Source organism: Rhineura floridana, chromosome 8, assembly GCF_030035675.1.
Source record: "Rhineura floridana isolate rRhiFlo1 chromosome 8, rRhiFlo1.hap2, whole genome shotgun sequence".
In the NCBI taxonomy this organism is placed as follows: Eukaryota; Metazoa; Chordata; class Lepidosauria; order Squamata; family Rhineuridae; genus Rhineura; species Rhineura floridana.
The window spans coordinates 94,564,691-94,591,567 of record NC_084487.1 but is presented as its reverse complement, the minus strand read 5'-3'; the positions used below and the strand labels follow the sequence as shown (position 1 = coordinate 94,591,567).

The following is a 26,877-nucleotide window of genomic DNA, read 5'->3' as shown; positions in this document are numbered from 1 at the left end:
ATATCCTTTACATCTTAAATTTCTCTGCTATGCTTAGGCCTCCATTGCAGCCTGCCAGATCAGAGGCACCCCTTACATCTCATTGCACAGCAACAGTAAGCTTTCCCTGTCTGTTTGTCTCTCTCAACAGAAAAAGTGTAAACTGTTGGTCCATGTAGGGTGATGTTTGGAAATCTTTGCATGTGTTTTACATTATTGTTTTACTATTTTGTAACTGCTTCATTGTTTTTGCAATAATTGCAACCTCAATTTTTACTTAAATTGGGGTAATCTATTGCTATCCCCCCCCCGCCGAAACTGCCATGCAAGGCAACAGCCCCATGGTGCACCACAACTCAAGTCCCAAGATTTTGAAAATCTTGTACACCCCATGTAAGAATATATGTGTGACTGAAGATACATGTATGAGTGTTAACACCTTCACTCAGAAGAAAGGAAAAAGTATAGAAAAAGCTATTGGAATGATACACAACCCAGTTACCAAAGTATACAACTGCACCCCTACACAAATCCCATTAATTTTAATTGGGCTTGTATTAGCTGAAATCTCAGAAACACTTCGGAAATTAGAAGACGTGTGCACTTTAACTTTAGCACCGTTAGTGATGTGTCTACTGCTGGATTTTATTTTTTATTTGTTATTTGATTTATATCCCACCCTTCCTCCCAGCAGGAGCCTAGGATTTGCCCATTACTGGGGAGGAAGGTTGTGCTTTCCAATTTCAATTACGTCTGAGTTAAATTTTAGCTATTTTCAGAAGATGAGTCCTAGATGAAGGCCAGGAACAACTACATGGGGACTGTGAAAAGCAACAGTAAGGTTTTATTATGTTTTATCACAAACTGAACATAAAAGAGAGATATGCAGATCCCTCTACCATACTGGCATCACTGTACATGTGCACTGTCCCAGTGCCAAATACTGGGAAGCTCCTTTCCTCACAATGGTGAAATTTCCTCCACTGGAACAAGATTTATAGGTGAGGGGGGAAAGGGGAGAGAGAGGGGATGCGGCTTTTATGTGCAATTGCGCAAATATGAAAGGCTGCAGGGGCTCACATGACCTATTAAAAAAATCACTGGAACCCTGCAGTCCTTTGTCCTCATGCAAATCTGCCTTACGATTGACTGAAAGAACTGATTTCAGCAATGTCATAGTTGGGTGGACAGACACCTGATATGTGTATTTTGGATTTCTTGCCCATGTACCCAAGAACACTAGGTGACACTTAAGTCTCCTTTGCCACACTTAAAGAAATGCAGCTGCATTGTATGATATCTATTCATGTTAAAATATCTAGAATTTAATTGTGATACATATTGTGAGGGGCAGTTATTTGTATCATGTGAACAATATATTTATATTGCTATGTGGATATACTAATATATGAGAAAGTCAAAGTGTGTGTGTGTTGCAGCCAAAGAACCACGAGGAAAAGGAAAACGGCTTTTGGGGCTGTTCTTCAGAAATCTGAATAAGTTTGTGGAATTTGTGCAAGAGTTCACACGGCGCCATAACGCCAAAGCTTGACAGCAGTTCTCATGCTAATGACTGTGCAAGTGGAAGAACATATCTGGATTTAGTTTACCTTTTCTCAGACAACACATAAGAGCAAGGTGTGGAAAAGCCAAAGGACATTTCTGGATACAAACCCATAGTGTGCAATTTTGGTACCCTTATTACAAGCATGGTTATTCTAAACTTAACGTCCAAGTAAATGTGTCAAGGTAAGGATTCCGAAAATCCTGCCAAATGTAGCTCCCTTCCATAAAGATCATACTCTTTGTATAAGATATATGCTTTAAGAACTGGCGGAAGGGGAAGCTTCTTCTGTGACCGTTGCTTCTGGATCCTCTCTAATCCCATACATTTACGTATTTTCAGACGGCACAAATGCTTTAGTGGGCGAGGACTCTCTGAAAGACAAAAACGAAACAAAAGAGAGAATGCAATGGCAAAGATGCCTTGTTAACTTAGTGACCATCTAAGAGGCATAGAAAATTAAATTCACAGTATGGCCCAACACTACAAACTAGCATAGCACGTTGTGAGTTAGGTGACACACTTGTCCACTATGACAAATGGATGCCACTGCAGCCTTAAAACATCTCCACAGCAGGACTGTATAGGGTAGGTTTTTGCCTCTGCTACCCATTCTGTGCCATGATGGCATTAGGCATATGGATTAGCATCACTGGTTAAAAGCTCACATTCAGTTATAGTCCCATAAAAACTAACAACTCTGCAAGTCAAATGAAGAAGAAAGCAACCTTTCCCCATTGCTCACTGCCTTTTACCATTGGTGTTTCCATAGTATTTATTTTATTTTCCATGTCTGGGCTTGCAAAGCAAGCTCTCTCCCACCCTACATCCACTCTGACAATCCCATACATTCTAAGATTTATCCCTCTAGCTGGTGTTTGTTGTTGCTGCTGTTTGTTTTTTGCTGGTCAGAGAACTACTAGATTTTCCTCCGCTATTCTCCTCAGCCTTAACACATCTATATGGAAGTGAATCCTCTTTATTCTAAGTAAAAATGCTTACGATCAGGACATATATAATCCCGCAGAAATAAATGGGGATATTGGCAGGACACAAGTGCCTAAAATACACAATTCTGGATCTAATAAAAATGTGATCTAGTTTACAGAAGTTAGTAACTTGCATATTTCCAAGCCAGTACTGTACATTTACCTAATATTTGCCGGATATCTGCCCATTCTTTCTGTGTCTCCAAGACAAACTTTAGTTTTGTGCACAGGGGAACATAGTCCATGTAATCTATCAAAATGTGAACAATGGATCCAACTAAATGCTTCATCCAAGGAACAGTAATAAAGTCACAGAACTGAAAGAAAACATGTCCAGTGTTATTTTAAATCCCCTCTAAAGATGTCCTTGCAATAAAATGTGCAGAGTTGACAGATATTGCAAGATAAAATGCAATAATCCAACTCACTTTGCTATAAAATGTAGAAACAATTGTTTAAAAGATTAAAATGCCATCTCTAAATTCTGCACTTCTATATGTCCATTTGAGAGAAATTGGGATGCTGCATTCTGAAGTGAAATAAATAGATAATTTGATATCTATTTGTGTTTGCCCTTTGGTCAGCCCAATCCACAAAGCTGTTCAACTGGTATTGTGTTTTAAACTGATCCTGTAGATCTGCTTTATCTGCAGCTATGCTGATGCCTTATGCCCAGCAAAGATAGCAGAGATAGATAGATCTACCTCCTGCTGAGGCATCTTTCCCTTAGTTAAAAAACTAATATAAGAACAGGCAAAGATAGGCCAACTCTCTTCGCTTTTAGGAACCAGGGGGCAACTAGGATGCCATGTACATGGGCTGCCAAGCAGTCTCAGCCTGCTTCCACCGGTACCACATAAATATCATTCTTCATTTGAGCTATTTTGTGTCTGGGACAACCTCCTTGGCTACATAGCATTGCACATGCTATTGCTGCTGCTCCAGCAATGGTTGTGCCACTCACCACCACCCCAGCCACCATCATATGCTCATGCAGTATTCTTTTAACCAATGAATGATAAGATCATTCTGAAGTCAGTGGCACTAAATCAGTTAGCTTTGAATTTATGTACTCTGGCATAAGTCATTTTTAGACAGCTAGACCAATTGATCAATGTTATATATGCATCCCTCAGCACCCTTATCAGTTGAGGAAACAACGCAAAACATGTGCCAACATTTTCTTCTTACAATAGCCTTTAGCTAGCAACTTCATTCTCACTCTACACTTGGTCTTTATCATGGCTAAAAATAGAGGAAGGGATGAGTATTCATATAAATCTAAGTCCTTTGCTCCATTTTCCTTTGGAACTAGGCAGTCTAATCAGATGCTTATGATCTTAACTCCAACAGTAACCAATTTAAAATTCTGTACTTAAAATGTCAATTTAGAATAATATAGAACAGAAAAACAGGGAATGTGCTTACTGGAGTATCTTTAATTACACAAGATGTCCATCCTGGTAGCACTTCCTCTTCCCCCAGAGCTGACCACACCAAAGAATTTCCAAAGATGTCCCCATGCATGCAGTCAAAACACAGATCCACGCGATATCCATGATTCAGCAGGAGCCTCAGCATTACCTCATCATTCAAGGCATACTGAATAGCACTGGGGAAATGGGTGTCATTCACAAGGTTAAAGTAGCAGTTGACATTTGCTCCATAAGAAAGAAGCAACCTTACGATTTCATGGTTGCCAGCTCTCACTGCTACAAGAAGGCAGTTGAGGGGGTCTTTATTTGGGTCTGCACCAGCTTGTAGCATTAGTTCGGTTGAGAGGATGTCATTGTGGGAAACAGCAAAATAAAGTGCTGTTTTCCTTTCATCATCATAACTTTGAGAAATGTGTTCTGCCAGGAAGGCATTGACATCAAAATCATTTTCAATGAGGAGTTCTAGGCACTGTGGATGTTGGCCATCTGCTGCTGAGTGGATGGGACTCTGCCCACTTTTCTGGATTGCAGTTTGGGATGTAACTGGAATTAGGAATTTCAAGGCCCTAAAGGGGGGGGAAAGAATTTAATAAATGGTTGCAAACCATAACAGACTGCCACACCTTTTCAGACATCAGGAAAACAACTCTTGTTTCAGTGTTGGGCCCTGGGAATGAGGTACTATCTACACTATGATTTTACTACTTTTCCCATTCTGGGCTTTATAATACATTCTTAGCAGTAAAGCTCACTGCTGTCTTAAAGTTATAACTGTAAAGCTTAATACTTGGTTTCTTTATAGGAGGAGTCATAGCTCAGTAAGGTCACAGGTTTGATTCTAGCATTTCCGCTTAAAAAGATTTCAAGACAGAAAAATGCCTCTACGTGGGGTTTGGAGCATTGCTGCCACCTAGAACTAGACTAGATGGATTCAGTGGTTTGCCTCAATAAAAATGTCAGGCTTTACCTAACACATGAAATGGATGTCTAGCCTATATCATCTTCACTGCAGAGGAGATGCACTGTTGTTGTGCTGAAAAAATTGGTCTGATCTGAAAAGGACCAGTTCCTGCATGCTGTTTCAGAGCTTGGAAAAGTTACTTTTTTGAACTACAACTCCCATCAGCCCCAGCCAGCATGGTGCTGGCTGGGGCTGATGGGAGCTGTAGTTCAAAAAAAGTAACTTTTCCAAGCTCTGAAAAACATATGTAGATGATCATTTCAATACCTAAGATTGATTGGACTGGAGATAATTGTGCCCACACCTTTGCAACAGCATCGTAAATTTCTCCATTCTCTTTTAGTTTAGCATTGGACAACTTGTGGTCCTGGTTTCCCCAGCCATTTTTTTAAAAATTTTTTTTTAAAAAAAAAACCAGGTTAATTTGTAAGGCAAACAAAATAATTTTCAAAAGTGGTGAGGCACAGAAATGTTACACTTTTTATGTCACTCCCTGTAACTGGTGGCCATGACCTTGAGAAAGGATCTCTCATCAAAACCTACCTTGAAAGATTGTGGGAATACAATACAAAAGGAGTGTACTGTAACCAACCTGGGTATTTTGATACTGGCTGGGAAAGCAACAATATAAAATAAAAATAAATTATTTAGGGAGCAATCCAACTCATCCTTCTGCCGGGCTGGGGTGAGCTGGATGCTGCAGATTCCTGGTAGTGCCAGGCTCCACTGGCAGCAGCCCTCTGCCGCAGCAGAGAAAATGGGGCATTCCAGAGACGTGGCAGAGGAAGAGCTGTGGGGGGGGGCTTACGTGAGATCCTTCTCACGTTCAGACCCCTCCCCTGGGTCCCAATCCCCCTAGCTGGCAGAGTAATTTTTTAAAAAAATCCCATTCAGGCCTACAGGGAGCGCTTATTCCCCGGGAGGCGTGTTGGCCGGAGCCGGCATTTTCTGGCCAGCTCGTGCATGCAGCTCCTCACGGAGCTGGCGTTCAACTGCTGAACAGGAGGAGAATTCCACTGAGCTTTCCGCCAGCTCCTCCTCCGCCAGCCCCCCTTCTGCCGGCTGCCCAGCAGTTGGATTGCTCCCTTACTGTGAATTCTACGTGTATTTAATCAGAAGTAAGCACCATTGTGTTCAATGGGCTTACTTCGAGGTAAGTGTGCACAGGAGTGCAGCCTCAGACTATAAGCTCCTCCAGGAAAGGCCCTATTACCTTCTGCATTTGCTTATATTACCTTGATAGGGTATCATGCACATTTGGTAGTGGTGTATAAATAATTTAAAAATATAAATCTTCAATCATAACTAAATATTGCAATATTGCCACATAAATACATGCAGACCAGGAAGAATAAAGGAATAATACTCACAAATAATGCCCTTCGTATGCTGCTCGATGGATAGGGAGATGCCCTGCCTTATTAGGCAAATTACCACTTCCCCCATATTCCAACAACAAAGCTATACAGTCTGGATTACCACCTCCAGCTGCTTCAAACAGTATTGATGAGCCATCATCAGCTGTAGCATAAACATCGCCACCTAATGGAGGAAGACAAACTAACAACTTAATCTAAAGCAAAATTAAGAAAATACTCCTATTAAAATAGTCAACAATTTATTTTCCTATTTATTATTTATTGATTTCCAAAATGGCCTAAGAGTAGAACAGACATCTAAAGAGCTTAAAGAACCAAAGTGGATCTTCCACTTTAAATTAAGATCACTTATTTCTGTCTTGAGGGCAAACACAGGATTTGACAATTTCTTCTTCAATTCAAATCATCATCAATTGTCCAACCTTCGCCAATAAATCTCAAGGAGGGTTAGAAAACTAAAATACAGTATTAAAAAGAATTGAAACACATTTCAATCACAAGAATAGGGTGTGTTCTGAAAACATACATCTCAAGAGCTGAAGAGCTTATCCACAAACCTCAGAGTATGGTTTATTTTTATTTGTTATCAGTGTACCTGAAATGGAAGGACAGCAACTCTACCAGTTTTATATAAGCTAAAAACTCCACAGCTTTTGCTTTCTACCAGTGGAATAAAAGTATTCTTATCTGTTTCTCTGTCACATGCACAAAAATAAAATGTAAGTAACTGCAACAAAAAGAGATGTTCTTTATAAAGGTGCTTTGTGATAGGATTGTCATATAAAAGATGGCCATTGCTCATTTGTGTATGCTAGTTTATTGTTTCACTACATGAATCTATATGATTTACAATTACACCCTTTACTAGGATCGAGGTTGAATTTAAACACAACAACACTGGGAGTTAAAAATAAAAACATTCCCAACAGCCCAGTTTAAAACTAGACGTGTAAAGAACAGCATGTAGGCTTCATTAATAAGGAGAAAATCCTCATGCTACTAGGTTTTGAAAAATATGAAAAAGTTCATCAACAATGTTTGGATTATATTTCATTTTGGCAAAACAGCTGCTTTAAAGTGAACATTATATTTTTATTTTATATTTATATCCCAACTTTCCTCCAAGGAACTCAAGGTGGCACACATGGTTCCCCCCTCCCCATTTTATTCTCACAATAATGCTGTGAAGCAAGTAGGTTAGGCTGGGAGTTGGTGACTGGCCCAAGGTCACCCAGTGAGCTTCATGCCTCCATGTGGATTTGACTCCTGGTCTCCCAGGTCCCAGTCCATTACTCTAACCGTTATATCACACTGGTTCATTATAGGCATGATGAGCTTCTTGTAGACTTGAGGGTTGGCAGGCACACTCCTAAACCTGTACCAAAAGCAATGTAATCAGCTTTTAATTTGAGATGTCTTTTAGTGGTGGAGGTAAAGGTTGAGAGCAAAGGGATATATATATATACATATTTATGTATCTTGCTTGGTTTTAAAATAGCCTTTTGTTGTCTTTTTGGACAAGAAAGGATACAAACTGCAATAAATTAATAGTTAGATGTGGATAGTTTTCCAGTACAAAATCCATGCGATAGTCCATCTCCCCTGAGTATTATGATTTGGGTATATATAGCAAAACCAAGGAAATGAGGTTATATGCCCTTGTACTTATTCATCGCCATCTACACATTTTAATCAAATGCCTCTTCTCAATGTCAAATTCTCAAAGCATTGTATTTTTTCCTCTTCCCCTATTCTGACATATTATGAAGAGCTACTGTGGTACAGGGGGGAGATAACTACTGTGACTTTTCAGATTCCTTTTCTACACTGCTCCTACTTCAAGAAACTCAAAGCAGCACAGATACCATTATATCCTCAATACAACCCTGTGAGGTAATTCAATTATTTTTCCAAAGCCAAAGAGCTTCAGGGCTGAGACATTAATTGAACTCGGGTCTTCCCGGTCTGTCCTTCTGTCCCACTACTCCACACTGGCTCTCATGGATGGTTCTTTATGGTTACTAGATGGACCAATGGTCTGAGTCGGTATAAGACAACTTCCTATGTTCCTAAAGGGAGTTTTGGCTGGATAAGCACAGAAGTGGACATGAACAGACCCTGGTTAGGCATCCGGAGTTCCTGGCCAGGTTCTGCTTATGGGATTCCCACAAGCATCTGTTTGGCCACTATGAGAACAGGATGATAAACTAGATGGGCCTTTGGCCTGATCCAGCTGGCTCGTCTTATGTTTAGAGTTCATTTGAGGTATAATGATACTAGTGACAATTCAAAACTCAGATTAGACCCATTGAAATAAATAAACTTCAGTGAATCATGACCTACATACCTTCCTAGGTTTGTATTCCCCAGATATACTTGGCATGGGAGGAGGTTTATAGGCCTTGAAGCAGATGTAAGGTGAATAGATAAAAAGCTCTGTTTATAGCAGAAGGTGCTACCTGTTGAAGCACAAACACACCTCTATGAATGAGATGCTCCAGCACATCACAATGACCATATTCAGCAGCCACACCTAATGGAGTTACTCCATATCCATCTCTTAGGTGTACGTTTCCACCATTCTTCAGGAGAAGAGCAACAATGTCAGCGCGACCCTGTTTTGCAGCTTCATGCATTGCTGACCAGCGTTTTACACATGGCTGATTGATGGTACAGTTGTATTCAATCAGAATGGAAGCCATTTCATATGAGCCATGTTTTATTGCTTAAAAATTTAAACAGACAAAAAAGACAGAAACCATTTTAGATTGTATTCTTTAAAAAAACAAACTGTAGTTTGTATAGTAACATCTTACATTTTGTTTTTATTGAGTGAAGAAATATTCTTCACCCAATAAATGAATGAGACGGACAGAGCAGGAATTAGAACCAGTGCAATCCTATCTACATCTGCTCAGAGGAAAGCTCCATTATGTTCAGTGAGACTTACTTCAGGTAAGCGAGTATAGCAGGGGTAGGAAATCACTTTCAGCCTGTGGGTCAAATCTGAACCCAGCCAATCATAAATACACACGTGCATGCAAATGTTCCAAAAAGTATGCATTCCATTCATTCATACATGCCAAAGTTCCCTTATGATCCTCTAACACCTCCCCCCATCAATCTCCTCATAGAATATACTGGAAATTAATATTGGCAGAGAGAGGCTCAGCATTTCTCTCTGTACCGCTTTTGAGTTTGGAGCAGGGAGATGAAGAAGGAGCAGGAATGCTGTTTCTGGATGCTGCAAGCTGAAGGTGGGCAGTGTTTCAGGTCGTTAGCAGCATCTTTAGAAACAGCAGCTTCCTGCTACTTCCTAGGGCATACCATAAAATGGTTCAACATTTTATGGTTCAAATCCTTTAATCGAGCTAGGAAGCAATTTTCAAGCCGCAGCATGCATATCAGCAATGTGCACAACGACAGGTAACGGGTTTTGCACAACATTGTCCAAATTAGCCATAGTAATTGGATCAGATGTCTTCTGATGGCACATGATAGACAAATGGCCATGGTTTATCCAAAATGTCTCTTGGGCTAAATGAGGAGGGCTAGTGTACCTCTTTAGGCCTGTGGGCTGAAGGTTCTCCACTGCTGGAGTATAGAATTGCTGCCTGAGTTTAGTTCAGTTTCTCTACAACTTGGATTTCAACAGAATTTTCAGATATCCTACAGCAGGAGTTTGTCTGTGTGTTTTGCAAACAAGCAAATATCAGTACAGGGGCAAAGAAATAATTCAGATGCAAAATAAAAAAATATTAAATGTACAGTGACAGCAGACAATGGACTGAATAGCAATTGCTCATGGGATTAAAAGTTTTGCATCCTCAAGTCCTAGGGTGATCAGCTTTCAATTCTGCACATGGCAACAAGCTAAAACACTGCAATCCATCAATAAAATCATTACCAATCAGAAGAGGTGTCTCTCCTTTTCCGTTAGTAGTATTGGGCCAGACCCTCTTTTCCAACAGCGTCCTGACATTTTGCACATGACCCGATTTGACTGCCAAAGTTAATGGTGTCTCTCCATCACATGTTTTATATTCCCACATCGCTTTATAAGATGCTAGATTAAAAAACAAAACACTTCAATGTATCAATGCCACATTTGTAAAAATACCCATGAATGTTATTTTTAAAATTTAAACAATAGCTTGCTTATTTGTCAAAGCCTTATGAAAACATACAGATATTGAATACATGCCTTCATCCCAATCCAAACAGGCTTGTGTGTGTAAATTCTACATGTGATCTTGCCTGTGTAGAAGAATGCCACATGAAGGGAAGAAAGCTAGAGGATATAAATCCAGCACTCTGAATGAATACCCAATGGCTATCAATGGCTACTGGTCATGTTGACTACATATGCTGCCTCCAGGATTAGATGCGGCATGCATCTGAATAACAGCTGCTGGAGAACAAGAGCGGAAGACAGCTTTTACCCTCAGGTTCTGCTCATGGGCTTCCCATAAGCCACTGTGAGAAACAACTTACTGGAGTAGACAGGCCTTTGGTCTGATCCAACAGGGTTCTTCTTATGTTCATGCACTGCCCACACACTACCAAATAGCACTGTTACCTTTGATAGTGTTGATCCCACCTGCCTCATGCCTTCCTCCAAAAAGGTGATCAGTGCTGGCAGTATGGGAGCACTGACCTTCTGTTTAGTAATGCAGATTCATGTGCAAAACATTCTGCTTCAACAACAGATCTCCAGATCAGGGTGCATACATATTTGTCTGAATGATTCTTACGTGAGTCTATCTGATTTCAGAGAGATGGTTAAACTATCACCAGTTCTATGAAAGCACATATTTCATTTATTTTGCTAATTTACTTTATTTATTAAGGACCCCTACTTGAATCCTTCTTGTATCAACTTATTCTAGGTTTGGATGAGGAGGGGGATCCTGTGTTTCCTCCCTGGCCCCTTCAATCCTGCCTGATTGCTAATTAGTTTCCTGCCCCAGCTCCCGTCTTTGTACCATTCCACCGTAACTGCTGCAATAATTTTGTCTTCCGATCCCTCTCCTAGCCTTTCAGCCCACAGCCAGGTTCTAATTAGGCTTTCTGGCTTCAGCCCTCTGACCTAGATTCAGATCATGCTTCCCAGGTTTGTTAGTTGCCTTGAATCTTGTCCCAAAATTGTCTTCTTCTACACTCTAGAAGCATAAGGTACCATAATTCAAACACTACGAAAACATTTCCATAGTTTCCACACAATTAAGACATTAAGGAATTACACCGTATTTCCTGAAGGCATTGATTCTATCATGCTTTTTAATGTGTTCATGTTTTCCATCTTTGCTAATCTTTGCCAACTTACCATCCAATATTACTTCAAGTACCTGCTGAATTGGTTGAGTGGCAGCTTCATGTAAAGGAAACCAACCTCTCTCATCAGCTTCATCCAAAGCATATTTGTATTTCACATAGGTTTGAAGCTCAAATACTTGACCTCAAAAGAAAAATAATAGTGTGAAATAAAACAAAATGCCAACTCACACCTGAAAGAACAACTGTTGTCTTTCAAAAATAAAAAGTCTTTAGATGCTCAACTCTGTAATAAAGTTCGGATGGCATAAGCTCTTGTGGGCTAGTGTCCACTTCAACCAATGCATAAAACTAATTATCAGTTGGTGTATACACACACATACATGGGTGTAGAGCAGGGGATTGTAGCCAGTGGGGTTAAATGACAAAGAAATGCAGAAAGTACAGTCTGTGGCAATTAAAGCTTAAATGTAAGCAAAAAGGTACAGTGATCTTTCACAAGCAGTGATGCTGTTAGGGCAGGTCTTTGGGGCAGAGGTCCAGGGCCCCACTCAGCAGAATAACAACAGGGCCTCTAAACACAGCAGAGCAAGGTCACCACGTTTAGAAGCAATAATACACATCCCCATCTAAAGAGCTCCTTCCCACTACCAGTGTTTCCCAGCCTGCGGTTATGACCTGCAAGTGGGTCACAAAGCATGTGCAAGTGGGTCATGAGCTTTATTGATTGATTGATTGCACTTGTATAGCACCCCATAGCCGAAGCTCTCTGGGCGGTTTACAGCAATCAAAAACATTAAAACAAATACACAATTTAAAAACATATTTTAAAAACAATTTAAAACACAATTTTAAAATTCAAAACAATATAGAAACAATTTAAAAACACATGCTAAAATGCCTGGGAGAGGAGGAAAGTCTTGACCTGGAGCCAAAAAGATAACAGTGTTGGCGCCAGGCGCACCTTTATAACCAAACCCAAAATAATTACTGATTTTCATCCTTACCTGGCATGATGAACACCTCTTACAACTTTTTGTTTTGTTGGCATATTATAATGCTGTGTTGACACCTGGAACCAAACTTCAGAAATGCTCGAGACTTACATTACTTGGGAACTGCTCTCTGGCAGCAGTTCCAGAGACAGTTGGCGACAAGGTGCTCATACAGGGAAGTTGTTTTGAATGACTGTTACAGCGCACCCCTGAATGCATAGATGCTGCCTTCAGTTAAAATGCATGAAACCAAGAACTATTGAAGACCTAAGGCCCAAAATTCATGTCACAATAAACTGACTGATTACTATACCAAGTAAATTTGGGCTTGTAGGTCACCATACCAAAAGTCTGGGAACTACTGCAGTAGACCTTTAAGTCCAGTGTTTAAAATTACCTAAGTGCACCACTGTTCACAATGGGAGTAAATCGTAATACAACCATCTTGTGATGTCTTTAGTACTTGTACCTTCTCTTATTGCAGCTACAAGTTTCCTGTTTTGATCACTGACTGGTAGACACCTATGGAACGTATGATAGAAGAGACAATGTATAAATATCTCACAGTTCAGGAGCCATTCCTGTTATCTCATTGAAGATATCTGCTGCTTTCCACCCTGAATCACTGCACCAGTGCTTTTGGTAGAAGTGCATTTATACGTAATCCCTAGAGAATGCAGAAGCATTCAAGGGAAAGAGCTACTGTAGTTCTGTTCATTTAGCCCCAGCATGCTTCCTAGTCCCACGGCAATCCCAGAGATCAACCAAAGGTGCCCTCTTTATGTCACCTATATGTATCAAGATATGAGGGCAGTGGTATGTGGAGAGAAATTCTCAGTGAATGCTGTACATCTTCTAGAAGTGCTATCAAATCTACCATTTGCAACTGTTGAACCAGATGAAGATTGGCTTAGTAAGAACTGACTCAATTTTATTCCTCTTGAGTAGATCATATATTCTTTTAGATTAGTATCCACCTCAAGCCATTGGAATCAAGCTATAAATAACTTCATAGGATCCTAGTTTACCCTTCTTGAATAACTAGAGATGGCACCCAACAGTGATCCTATTGCCAGGGATTCAAAGCAATTAGGAGAGCTGCTATAGATATGGGGGTGAGATATCTAGGGATCATAGCAACAGACGCTCAGATCAGGGCTACAGGACTGCTAAAATACCTTGTTTCATGACTGGGGGAAGACATTTGCCGTCTCCTTTCACTTTCAAGAGATTCCTGGATGCTAAATTGAACTGCATAACCAGTGAGGTGGTTGTCATCAGTGTCCTCATGTTCTTCCATTTTCTTGGCATCAGGACTTTTTTTTAAAGAAATTGTTACTGGGTGTTCGTTTTTTCATTCAAATGTGTTGCACATGGAAGCCTCTCTACCATGTACAAGTCCTGACAATTGGATTGAGGTGAAAGTGGTTCAAAATAAAAACAAAACAAACAGGGAGTGAATATAGCCTTGCAAATTACTAGCCTAGCAAAATTCTTTCTAGCCTGCCCATACACCAGTAGATACAAGAATTAAAAAGCGAATTAAACACTGCTGTTTATGATTCATGCCCTGCTATAGCAGAATTCTGACAAAAAAGAATAAAGATAGAGAACCAGACATCATAGTATATAAGGAGATTTATGTAAGTTTTTCAGAAAGACTGGTGGTTTGTAATAACTGATTATTGTATAATGTGCCCCTATTGAAATCTACTGTTTATTCAATTTCACTAAAATGTCATACCTCTAGTCAATGTTTCAGTGGCTTCCACTCTGAATTTGTGTTCTTCATTCAGTGATGAAATGTTATGTGCCCATTTGTGTCCACTGGGTGTCCATTTGGATACAGAATTACTTTTAAAATGCCTTGCTTGGCACGGGTTTATGAACTGTTCAACCACAAAAATAAAGGCCATGTCTTGCCATAATTGTGCTGAATTACACTCTAATGCATTAGTAGTTGTTTAAACAGAAAATATAGTGTTATAACTCTAGATGGGAAAGCAGTGAAGGAAAACTTAGCTAGATAAAATGATGAATGGGTCCTTTGCCAAAGCTTATTTTTAGACCTCATTTCCTCCACTCCACTAGAGCACAGCTGCACTCTAACTAGCACTCATATGGCACTGCCAAATCTCAGGCCACCAAAATGAATTATTTTGTGCAACCAAATGGATCAAGAGTCTCTCAAGTCAGATACAAAGCTTCCCTGTTGCATTCCAGATTTATGCAAAATTATCTGATAAATTCAAAGTATGAATTGATAACGTTCTCAATTCTGTATTCTAAGAATGTGAACTTCAGAGTTAGGAGGGACTTTCTGATAAATAAAAACACCACTGCTACATCCCTTTCCTTTATAGGAAAATAGACAATTGACTTTGCTTTGGCCACCACCTCTTGGTCACAATAATTTCCATAAATAAATACACCTTCTGTGTGCTCATAACCTCTTTATTTTTGACATGGAGGAACAAGGTTTTGTGTGGGTCATAAAAGACAGGAATCTCCACTCCTATTCTGCCTCCTTTCTCAGAACTGATAATGGTGGATCCTGTTCCAGCATTGAAGCAAAAGGATGAGGTGTCCTCTGCAGGACAAGAACTGGAGTGAGTGATCTAGGCAATCACCTGGGTCAACTGGGTATGGCTGATGATGGCACCAGGGTATATAATCAATTATCTCCTGAGTAGATGAAACAAATATTACAGAACAATCTTCATTTGTAGTAAAGCTGGCAACATTGACCTGCATGTGTTAATCATCATCGTATTCTTTAAAAATGATGATGATGATTAATGGGAAAAATTACAACATAAATGTTCCTTTAAAGAGTGTGTTTATATGTGTGTGATTTGAGTGTAAAATTGTCATTTTAGAAGACAGTAATAAATCATACAACCTGCAAAACATGCATCAAGGTTGTGCAATGAGAAATAAATACAATACAAAGAGGTTGAACAAATTGAGGGGGAACACCAAAGAGGTCCCTCTCCTGGGCTGCCATTTACTCTGGGCCTGGCCTGGGTCCCCTGCCTTCCATCCAATCTTATACTCTTCCTATGGGAGAAAAACAAAACTTTGGACAGAATGTTAATTGCATTTGATGATTGCAGCTTAATTTTTCTGGAAACATGGCCCAAACTGTTTTCTATAAAACCACATTTTCATCTCTGCCCCCCATCTAGAAGATACTGTTATGCTCTTCCCACTTCCCCAAGTAATGAAAAATTACAGTGGCATAGCGTTTGCCAAAGTCTGTTTTCTTTGGAAGGAAGTCAATTGTGGCTTATTGGTGTTTTGTAATATTTGTATTTATTTTTAAATATACTGGTTGAGCACAGCTGAAAGCACAGTTTAAACACTCCGACAGACAGTCACAGCCCACTGCTTCCACATCAGATTTCCAGGGAGACAGCTAGCACCCTAAGATGCTTACAGAGCCCAAACTCTGCACACTGTGTTTTTTCTGCTGTCACACTCAAATACCAGTCTATTATTTTCAAGCACAGAAACTCCCTGACTTTTCACACAGGGAGGTGAGGATTGAGATGAGTCATCTCTTTTGACAACAACCAAAGCTTTCTTAGCTCACATGGAAATACATCACCAGAACATCATGGGCTATCAACACTTTGTCCAGGTAGCACCTCAGGGCAAGCCACACTGATAGCCCTGCTCACAGAAAGCTGATAGGAAACCTGCTGTTTCAAGATATTTTTTAAAAATAAGAATATATAAGCAGTGCCATTTACATTTGCATTCTTGGATAGTAATTCAGTTTAAAGCTAAACACTTCAAAGTCTACAGATTTCAGTAAGAGAGGAAATTATATAAATATTTTTGTCCTCCAAGGGTAGTGATTTGCAACAAAGATTTTCAACACACATAGAAAAGGACATCCTGGGAACCACAATTTTAATTAATATTAAACCAACTGGATAGGTATTTAATGTTATATGGATGAAATTTTGTTAACTGGAGTTAATTAACACAGACACAATTTAAGCACCCCTAGCTTTCTTCATGATAACAGAAGAGGGTAAGTTATAAACATTCAGACTTGGATTACTCATAGCAACACAATTAATCACAATCTATATCTGGATTTACTCCTAATATACTATTCCTAGTTTAAAGCTACCACCATTAGGTTAATTGTCAATCTACAGATAAAGGAAGCTTCTCACCTTTTCAAAATCTTGCCATTGTTTCATTGGGCCCTTAATTTCAAACATGCAAGCACAGGCCTTGTAAATGGCTGGGTCATGTGGCAGTTCTAAATTAAGTACACAGTTGGTAGTTAAATTAAGGACTGACCTTATGCAACTGAAACACAAGCAGACTCCAGCATGCAGGAAAATATGACACACGTTGCTCTAAAATCTCATCAAAAGTAATCTGAGGTCTGACTAGTATCTGTACCGATTGGTTCAGCCAGCCTCTTTAAGAAAACAAATGACCTGTCATATTACATTAAAATTGTAATCCTAATTAAAATGCTTGTTAACATTCCCATTAATTGTAATAGAGAAAGGATTGCACCTAGACAGCCAGATTGTAAATGATGTTTAGACCGCTGCAATGGATGAGGCTTCCATGTTCAAAGTATTTAGGAGAATCAAACTGATCCACAAAACATGCGAGTTGGTATACTTGGATTTGAACTAGTATTAAGGCATATGTGCTTATGTGTCTTACCAAAAATCAATGAATTGTAGGTTGGCAACATTGTCTGGCAAGATGCTCAAACAAAACTCATAAGCAGCTATCACCATGATGCCCAATATTTTCCCTTTTTTCTTTTTCCCATCAGCATCTGTTCATTACTAGAAATACTGCCTCCATTCTGAACAGGGCACCTTTTTGAGTTATCTTAGTATGGTGCCAGAAACATGGGTAGAGGTGATACTGATTTTAGTGAATTAGGAGGGAGCAACATTTAACAGAATGTGCTTCAAAATTAAAGGCCAATTAAGTTTCAATAATAGTAGTGTTTCTTTGGGTGGTATTCAATGATAGTTCTACTCAGAGGAGATCTAATGAAATTAATGAACATGACTAATTTAGGCTTATTAATTTCAATGGGTCTACTCTGAGTAGGACTTAAGTTGACTACCACCCATCCACAGACCTACTCCATGCATTTGACTTCAATATATTTCCTTTGGGCTCTACTTCTTTTCTTCCCATGAAATTAATAACTATTCATACCACTTCCTCTCCTTCTAATAAGTGGGATTTTCAAAGTGGGGAAGAGGGTTTATATTGTTAAAAATAGTATTTTAAAATGCCTGTCGGTTTGGCATTATTAAAAACATAACGCCAAACATGCAGGCAAGCCCCTTGTGCAGTCATACAAACACAACCCCACTAACTGGTAGACCTTTTTTTTAATGGTGAGAGTGGAAAGCAGCAAGGAAAACACTTCTGGGGTTGTTGCAAAATAGGTGGGGAATTGGTCTTTAACACAGTATGACGTGGTAATGGCAGGACAACGGAGACCAAACCACATACATGCGCACAGAAGGGAGGATTGAAAGGCATGTACAGTACTGTATACTGTAATCATCTGTAGGCTTTCATGAAGCTTATTCCCAAATAAGTGGTTTTTGGATTGCAGTTTTAGGCATATTGCAGTAAAGCACTTGTTTAATGAGGTGGTGACCATACTGAAATGAAAAGGGGACACTAATCATGAAAGGAAATGTAGTGTGAGCTCCTGATCCTAGCTTTGGATTTAGCATGTACAGATCTCATTATTCCGAACACACAAAATTTGGTTGGGTTTTTTCTTTTTTTAGCCACTTGAATTTATTATATTGCATCGATATTTGTTTACAAGGGGTGACCCCAAACTTAATTTATTGCCAGTCCATCCTGCACCTTCACATGCAGAGAATGAACCATATTGCACACCATGAAGAAGCTGGAAGTACTACAGGTGCCATATGCTTTAAACTGGGGGTTGGCAATCTTCTTTCTGTCAAGGGCTACATTTCCTTGTGAGTCCTAGCCCTGTGGGCATGAAGAAGAAGGGATACAATGGCAACATCAAGGCCTGTTTCAACTGGATTGTCCCCTCCCCTCTCAGAGGGCCAACTTTACATTCTATTTTTGTTGTTGTAGCATTTTAAAATTGTAAACCACCTTGGCAGAAAGGCAGTATATAAATTGAAAAATTAATCTTCGGAAGACTGCATGCCAGTGGTGGTGGTGTGGGCTCTGAAAAAAATGTCACCAGATTTGGGTGAATAAATTGAGGGAGAAACAGTAATGGAAATTAGTAATAATTTATTTACCACCTCAGAATATTCAAAGCACTTCACATAATTTATCTCAGTAGTCTTTACAACAGCCCTGTAATAATACTTAACTACTTATCCTACATGAAAACAAATTAATACTGGAACTGAGCTTTTTTTCAAAAATACATTTTCTCCCATCTTTCCTCCACGGAGCTTAGGGGGCTAACACTGGAGAGGAATTATGTTTTATTTTCACAACAATCCTGCGAGGTAAGTTAGGCTGAGAAACAGACTGAATGGCCCAAGATCACTCAGCAAGTGTTTTGTGTTTGTGGGTCTCTTTTTTCACTTTGCATCAAAAATACTGGGGGGGAAACAGTTTCCTATAGCTCTCACTTCTTGGTCTGACTGGACTTCTCCATATGCAGGCAAGGCACAAAAAGGACCTGAACGAAACAAACGATAGTATACTTCTTGTTCACCTACTCCTTTTCTGAACATTGTATTCCTTTGCGAGATGGCGCACGTGACGCGGGGAACGTTCGCTGACAATTCGTCAACCTCCTCGCTCCCTTCCCAAGTTGATTCTCCTCCTCCTCGGAGCGTGAGCCGTTGGGGTGCAAAAGCCCTTCTCCAATAAAACCTTCTTTCCTTCTTCTCCCAACATGCCCCCGGTACCGCCTACTGCCTTTCGGAGCTTGCGGAAATTACAATACGGGACTCAAGGGAGAAAAACAATAATCCTCTGTAAAGAATTCCGCGCATGCGCTTCCTGACGATCTGCTAGCGATCCTAGATTCACGATACTATAGAGAAGAACCGTCTATATCTAATACGGAAATAACCTTGTAAGCCCTCTCCAACAGCGCGCGACGCAACCTTTTGCGCATGCTTAAATAGAGGTCAAATGGATTCTAGCGTCCCCGTATGCTTCGTTCATTCTCGGTTGGCTGAAACGCATGCGCACTCCGCTATTCTTAGCCTTGTCCTCTGGCCGTAGCGGAGGCACGAATTTCCACTTCTGTCCTTGAGCTACATGTCTGCGCAGGCGTAGTGTATCTGCTACCCGCCAGTCTCCATTGGTTTTGGAGATTAGTCGGCCAATCCCGAGTGATATTATTTTTGCCCCAGAATCCCTTGCATGTAACTACTGTCATAGTGGCTATGGCTGGAGTCCTAAAGAAGGTGAGGAGACAGGGATCGTTCAGAGGGATGTTGTGTGGCGGTTGATGGGCTCCTGTGCGTTGGCCAAGGGGATAGAAATTTGGTTTCCCTTGCCGAGAGACCATTTGGCTGAAGAGGGAGAACTTGCTCTAGCTTTCTCAGAAAGGAAAAGGGGAACCTATGCATGTGCCGTGACCCTAAGATTCCCATAACCTGGTACCTGTGGTAGGTTGACCCTGGCAAACCAAGCATCCCATGAAGGGCTGGTTTTGTTTTGGGTCTTCTTTAAAATTTGGTACAAGCTTCAATTAATCTGCTCATCTTTTAAGGTGCCTCAACTTTTGTAGTGTCTTTGATAAAATCTTGTATGGTATTTTGGGTGTAGACGATCAGTACATGTGTATGTTGATTTATAGGTGGAGCCACTTCTCAAATGCACTTAGCTGTATGGATGGTAAAGGGGGGAGCTAACCCATGTAATCCTGTGGACCCCATTCTTTGAATGTTTGGGAGAAGGGTTGCTTGAAGTATTATCTTCAACAGTAATCTTTCTGTAACATTGTTTATTTTGTATATGTGGATTAATTATTTGGTGGTAAGGTAGCTAGTACTGAAGTAGTACGCAATGAAATATCAAAGGACAATAAACCAAAGTGCTAACATGTTGGATATTATGGAATTCACTCCCATAGGATGTAGTGATGCCCACCAACTTGGTTGGCTTTAAAAGAGGATTAGACCAGTGGTTCCCAAACTCCTAAAATTGTTAAAGGTATTGGCAGATCATTTAATGATTTTTCTGCCTATTGTAGCAGTCTTAATGTTCTGTGCTAGGTGCTGTATGATTTTAAATTGTATTTTTACAGGTGTACTGCAGATCACCAGAATGAAGCTCAACAGACCGCAGTTTGGAAACCCCTGGATTAGACAAATTCATAGTGGTTAAGGCAATTAATGGTAGCTAGCCACAACAACTATGTTCTTCACCTGCTGTCAGAGGAAGTATGCAGCTGTGCACATATCATACATTTAAATCACATGACTTCCCCCAAAGTATCCTGGGGACTGTAGCTGTGTGCAGGATAAATGACAGCTTCCAAGATTCTTTGGGGGAAGTCATGTGCTTTAAATATATGAAGTGTACAGAGCTTGCCTCTGAATGCCAGTTGCTGAACATCACAAGTCAGGAAAGTGCAGTTGCACTGAAGACGTTTGTGGGTTTCCCATAAGCATCTGTTTGGCTACTGCGAGAACAGGATTGTTGGACTTAAATATGCCTTTGGTCTGATCCAGCAGGGGTGCTCTTGTGTCCTTGTATTTCTGATAAGTCAAGGCTGAGCATGAAGTAAACTTACCATTCTTAGGTTTCTTATCTAGTTTAAGCAGTTTGGAAGGAGGGAAAATTGAGAAACTACTGATGTTGTTGCAAATTAGTTTGCTTATTAGTATGGCTGCAGTTTTTAATGGATTCATCAATCCATTAAAACTGTGCCCCTAATTAATCAGCCAGGTGTTTTTTAAAATTAAATACAAGTAATAATTAAAAATGCAATGGCAAGCATTCTTTTCTCTCACATAGGAAGGATTGCCTCTTCTAAGTTCATGCTTGCTACCACACATGGGTGCAATATCCAAATAAGAAAGCATCCTTTGAGCTTCAGAAACATTGTTTTTATCCATATGCAAATATAATTGATTATTCACCTGAAAACCCATATCTGAAATTGGTTAAAATTTCCTTAATGAAGTTTAAGCCCTACTCATTTAGCATATGTATTTTTAATCTTTGCAGACCACTGGACTAGTTGGGCTAGCTGTATGCGAGACACCACATGAAGTAAGTAAAATTGCTTGTTTGAAATTGGTATAGGAGCAAAGTGTTGACTTTCCACGTACAGACTGTGGTTGGATGATCATATCTCAGCTTAATAAATTGAAACATGAACAAATCTTTTGGCTGTGCACACAGCCCCTTTGCATGAGCTAGCAAACAAATCAGGAGTCTTCCGGTAACGACAGTTTCTTATTTTATCTGAACCAGGAAACTGAAGTTAACTGCTTTGGAACAAGCCAAGATATGAAGCTATGAATTTTGAAGTTGACTTAACATCCTAGCTTGTTTCTAAGTTGCTAACCATTGTTTTCCCACTTTGGAGAAAACATAGAAACTGTGGGTAATAAATTTAGAACAAGACAGGATATTAAATAATAGATTGAAGGTGGCTTAATATCCTTGCTTGACTAAATATTTTTTTCAAAAAGCAATAAAAAACAAAAATAGCACAGCGTAGAATAATCCAGTAAAAACCAAATTTTATTTTAAAGCAACAGCCTTTCACTAAAATGAACTGTCACATAGTAGCAAATACATATAATTAAAATGCATGGGTAACAAATATGTCTAGGCACTGAAAAGTCCTAAGGATAGGTACTTGGGCTTTCAATTTGGGAGTACTATTAGATCACCCTTTACTTTGGATGCTATGCCCAAGATATACTATTGGTAGCACAAAAGACTTTTTGCCAGTTTAGAGTGGCTTGCCAACCACAACCCTTTATGTACAGAGGTAGTCTGGCCGTGGTTATTTATGCATGAGTAACATCTAGGCTTGACTGCTGTAATACATTCTACATGCAACTGCCCCTGAAGACCTTTTAGAAACTTCAATTGGTTTATATACAGTAGCTAGGATACAGACTGACATAGATTACGGGGAATGCATCTCTCAAGTTTTGAAACAGTTTCAGTCGCTCCCTATGCTTTCCATGCGCAAGCTATTGGCATTAACCTGTAAAGATCTATATGGCTTGAGACTGGAGTATCTTAAAAGCTACCCACTCCTGTATGAATCTGACCATGTTTTTGAGATTAACCATTATAAAACACCCAAATCATAATAAAATAAGCATGTGGCCTTTAATCCAGTTTGTTATCTAACCTATGGAATTTACACATTGCCTTCCATGAAAAGTTCAAGGAAGCAAACAAAAATAAAACTCGTTAAAAGACAGCTATATCAGTAGCTAGAAGACCTAAAACTTGTGCACACACAAATCTTATACCATAATAGAATAATTGCCAGTGATTCAAAACAGAAGTGAACTGTATGACTGTAAAATCACACAAATCCCCAGAAAACAGAACAAGCAGGTTATCAGAAGAATTATTTGTCTGTATGGCCCAAAACCCTTAAAAATGAAGAGCTTGGCTTTATGGTAGAAAATCACATAAGCCTGCCTGCCTGTTCTTTAAGATCTGTAGGGAAGGCTTATTTCCATGTTTGGTTGGTGGTGAAGACACTGTTGGTCAAGATGCAGTAGAAGGCCTTGATCCCAAGCAAACATGCTTAAGGTGTGAGACCCTCCCAATTACCTTCATGAGGAAACAGTCTCATACGGGAGAAGGCGGTCCTTCATGTCTCCTGGTCCCAAATTGTGAAGGACTTTAAAGGTTATTACCAGCGCTATGTACTGGATTTTGGAACAAACTGGAAGCCAGTACACTTTCTTCTGCAACAGTCTCATGTTCCTAGTCAGCTCCAGCTCTGGCTTCTGTGTTTTGGACCAATTGAAGTTTCTGGACACTTTTCAAAGGCAGCTCCACATACAACACATTGCAGTATTCCAAACATGATGTAAGGCCTGTGTTACCATGACTTCATCAGCTGTTAATGAGGGCAATCAGAGTATTAGGGCTTAATATGCAGAGCAGATCATTGTGGGTCAAAGTTCCTGGCAGAAAATATTTCTAATGAATATTAGCCAATGGGTACACAGGAGACATAAACAATTGTGGGAGAAATTGGAAGAAATTCAAAATCCAGCTCTTACCTTAGTGCTGCAGGCAGGACTAAGGCAATAAAGGTAGGATATTTACCAAGATCTATTGTAGCATGGGAGGACTCTTGATCAGGGCATGCTTCTGAATGTTAAGTAGGCTAATAAAACATGGCTTGTTTAGTATGTTGTATTGCATTTATGAAAAGAGTTAATGTTCTAACTACTTTAATGCATGCAGTTTCTCAAGTATCTTGGGGTGATCAAGACTTTAATACAGAGTTTTGCATTAGAACCTTGTTTTTATTGCAACTGAAGAAAATTGTGAACTTTATAGTTGGTTTTGTAACAGTTCATCATTCACTCATTGTATAGGCTTTCATGGTTCTCATTAAATTCCTGTGTACTCAGTGCTATGTGATCTTTTCAGCGCCTCAAGATACTCTATGCAAAAATTCTTGCTGCTTTGGATAATATTCCCAGAGATGCATCATATAGGAAGTATACGGAGAATATTGTAAATGAGCGGCTTGATATGGTAAAAACAGTAAGTACACACCGTATGCTAGGGTTTTAAAATTTTAATCTTTATTGATTTTCATTTTACTTTGTATATCCAAACAGATACCAGAAAGACAATTATATTAAAAAACAGAGAAAACAAACAACTTCCTCTACAAAAGAAAGCCCCGATAATCTGAAAAAAGAAACAGCAGCCCATAAAGCTCAGAGAGACAAACCAGTAGTGGTATAAATGGTGATACATAAATCCAATAGCATCTTAAAAGGCAAGTTGTGATAAAACCATATATAATAAAAAACAACGGAAACAGGACAACAGAAGCATCTCATGTTATGGGATTCAAGTAGCAGATCGTCCCTTACTTCACCTAACTAGATATGCTTTTTGAATACTATCAAATAGAGATGTTTCATAAACTGGAGCCAGTTGCCTTGGGACTACAGAGCTGAGAAGAGAGAAGCACTCTGGCTTCTGCCATCATCTGGGAAAGTAAGGGCTGTTGGCAACCCTCCCAAGAAGAACATTATGGTAAAGGGGAGATCATCCTGGTTCTGGAGCGGAGAAGAAGCGCCTGCAAGGAGATTGCTTCCCCCTCCCTGCTATAAATCTTTGCTCCAACTGCCAGCTGTCCTCAGACTGCAGAGTTGAAGGGAAACACACTCTGGCCTCATCCGTTGGCCAGAGGTCTAAGGGTTGCAGGGTAGTGTGTGTGTATGTTTACAATCTGTGGTAAGCTCTCTTGAGGATCATTTGTTTGAGAAACAGGATATAAATTTCCCAAATAAATCAGCATTTGTGATTTTTATGTAAATATTATTTCCATTAAGTAGAGCTTATCCAATTTTCATCAGGAACAATTTTTCAATTATTTTTACAAGACCATGTGTATTTTGTGTATTTTCTCCATTTACTTCAGATTGGATTTGCAGTGCAGTCCTGTACATGTCTATTAAGCAGTCGCACTGAGTTCAATGGAGCTTGTTCCCCAATAAGTGGAAAGCCTTAGTTTTAGTTTCATCTTGCACCCATCCCAGAAAAATAACTGTAGGTTATACAGTACATCTGTTTTGTATGAAATGGGTTTATTAAAGATGTCTGTGTGTTCTCTACAGGTCAAAGATAAGAATAGGTACAGTGTACTTGTATAATGTCTTTTAGTTTGTCCGTATCTGACCAAGATAATACTTTATTTCTTCTATTGAATGGCTAAAATACCAAATAAATATTTTAATATTTGACATTTGAAAAGCATTAATATTTCCACCAGAATAACCTCAAGTACCTGTTTCTTGTTGAATTGAAAGGCTGCGGACTTACACATTTGGCACTCCATAACTTTCAACTTTCTTTTGTCATTCTGAGAAAGAACTACTATGCTCGGTTGTATGTCTGGATTTGGAAAAGACTCTGGGTTATTTTTCACTGTGTGAAACATATTGTTTGAATATACTGCAGTGCGCACTTGAGCATTTCATTTGTTCTTGAACTTGCAGGAACCTGATGTGCAAAAACTAGAAAATAAAATAAATGGTGGACAGATAGAAGAAGTGATTTTGCAGGTAACACTGGACAGTAGTTAGCAAATATGTTGTCATTTCTTTGACTATGGCAACTTAGACTGTACTGAGAAAATGAAAGGAATCCCAAATATTTGTTTAATATGCTGAAATCTGAAAGATGGGACTGTCTTTTTTTCTTTTCTTTGTAGGGAAAAATATAAAGTCAGATTATTGTTAACAGGAAGATCAGCCTTTACTACAAAATATGATGAGATACTAAATATCACTATAACAATAACATTCACAGTGCAATACTATATTTACTCAGAAGTAAGTCTCACTCACCAAATACTGTGTCATTATAAATGACAAACTAAATTTTGCTGCTGATTTAAAAAATAATTTGGCCAAAACTATTTTTAGCCGTATAATCAGTCAGTCACTTGCCTCTTATGTCCTAATAAGGCAGCCATAGAGGCAAGTGTTACAGCATTTTGCCACATGGATGTAACTTTTGCTAACATGACCCTGTGTATACTGCCCCTCAAAACTGCAGGTACTATTTGAAATATCTGCACTAAAACTTTTACTGCTAAAATTTTAAGCTTTCCTATGTTAGCCCATGATGGTGTTCTAAATATGCTTTACCAAACTGCCTGCTGGATGCACTGATTTCTGATGCTTTGCCAGTTTGCAGAACTGAGATTACTGACTTGATCAAAAGAGATATGATGATTATGCCAGTGCTATGCAAATAAACCTGTTTAGTAAGGATCAATGTCAATAAAAATCAATATTTGAATATAAAATGGGTGTTTCAAAGTGGCTTGTTAACTTCAAACTGTTATCAAAGTGTTCATTTAGTTCAGTTTAGATGCAGCATATTTGGGAATTTAAAAAAAATAAACTTTTTTTTTTTTAACAGGCTGAAAGAGAGCTCACCCTAGCCAGGAAAATAGTACAATGGCGACCATGGGAGCCTTTAGTTGAAGAACCTCCAGCTAACCAGTGGAAATGGCCAATATAATTAACATTATTTGTAGCTTCTGGAACAGAAAAACACTTCATTAAATGTATGCTGGACATGAA

At 39.3% G+C, this 26,877-nt stretch overlaps 2 protein-coding genes across 8 annotated transcripts; one reads left to right on the top strand and one right to left on the bottom strand.

Annotated features, from left to right (window-relative positions):
* Nucleotides 1-805: 805 nt before the first annotated feature.
* On the bottom strand, nt 806-19,828 carry ASB15 (ankyrin repeat and SOCS box containing 15). 7 transcript variants are annotated; one of them, XM_061640157.1, is made up of 11 exons: nt 19,312-19,824; nt 16,768-16,856; nt 13,756-15,637; nt 13,047-13,099; nt 11,635-11,766; nt 10,216-10,374; nt 8,788-9,033; nt 6,300-6,471; nt 3,961-4,534; nt 2,696-2,849; nt 806-1,917 (listed from the first exon to the last, which is right to left on the bottom strand). In XM_061640157.1, exons 3-11 carry the CDS (start codon nt 13,875-13,877, stop codon nt 1,724-1,726), a joined length of 1,806 nt encoding a protein of 601 aa, XP_061496141.1. In that variant the 5' UTR covers nt 13,878-15,637; nt 16,768-16,856; nt 19,312-19,824; the 3' UTR covers nt 806-1,723. The 7 variants fall into 7 exon arrangements, with proteins under 7 accessions (XP_061496141.1, XP_061496140.1, XP_061496144.1 ...); XM_061640156.1 differs by having other exon boundaries at nt 13,756-13,978; XM_061640160.1 differs by lacking the exon at nt 16,768-16,856 and having other exon boundaries at nt 13,756-13,978; nt 19,312-19,825.
* Nucleotides 19,756-26,877, top strand: NDUFA5 (NADH:ubiquinone oxidoreductase subunit A5). The gene is made up of 5 exons (XM_061640164.1): nt 19,756-20,010; nt 21,782-21,826; nt 24,197-24,313; nt 25,783-25,848; nt 26,714-26,877. The coding sequence occupies exons 1-5, from the start codon at nt 19,990-19,992 to the stop codon at nt 26,813-26,815; spliced, it is 351 nt and encodes a 116-aa protein (XP_061496148.1). The 5' UTR covers nt 19,756-19,989; the 3' UTR covers nt 26,816-26,877.

What these genes read in the sequence shown, in the direction of transcription:
- NDUFA5 (XM_061640164.1), top strand. Translation starts at nt 19,990, where the DNA reads ATGGCTGGAGTCCTAAAGAAG. An exon ending in TGGCTGGAGTCCTAAAGAAG is followed by an intron (nt 20,011 to 21,781) that starts GTGAGGAGACAG and finishes TAATCTTTGCAG; the next exon opens with ACCACTGGACTAGTTGGGCT. An exon ending in TATGCGAGACACCACATGAA is followed by an intron (nt 21,827 to 24,196) that starts GTAAGTAAAATT and finishes TGATCTTTTCAG; the next exon opens with CGCCTCAAGATACTCTATGC.
- ASB15 (XM_061640160.1), bottom strand. Translation starts at nt 13,877, where the DNA reads ATGGAAGAACATGAGGACACTGATGACAACCACCTCACTGGTTATGCA. An exon ending in TGTAGCTGCAATAAGAGAAG is followed by an intron (nt 11,767 to 13,046) that starts GTACAAGTACTA and finishes TTTTCTTTTGAG; the next exon opens with GTCAAGTATTTGAGCTTCAA. An exon ending in ACTTGAAGTAATATTGGATG is followed by an intron (nt 10,375 to 11,634) that starts GTAAGTTGGCAA and finishes TTTTTAATCTAG; the next exon opens with CATCTTATAAAGCGATGTGG.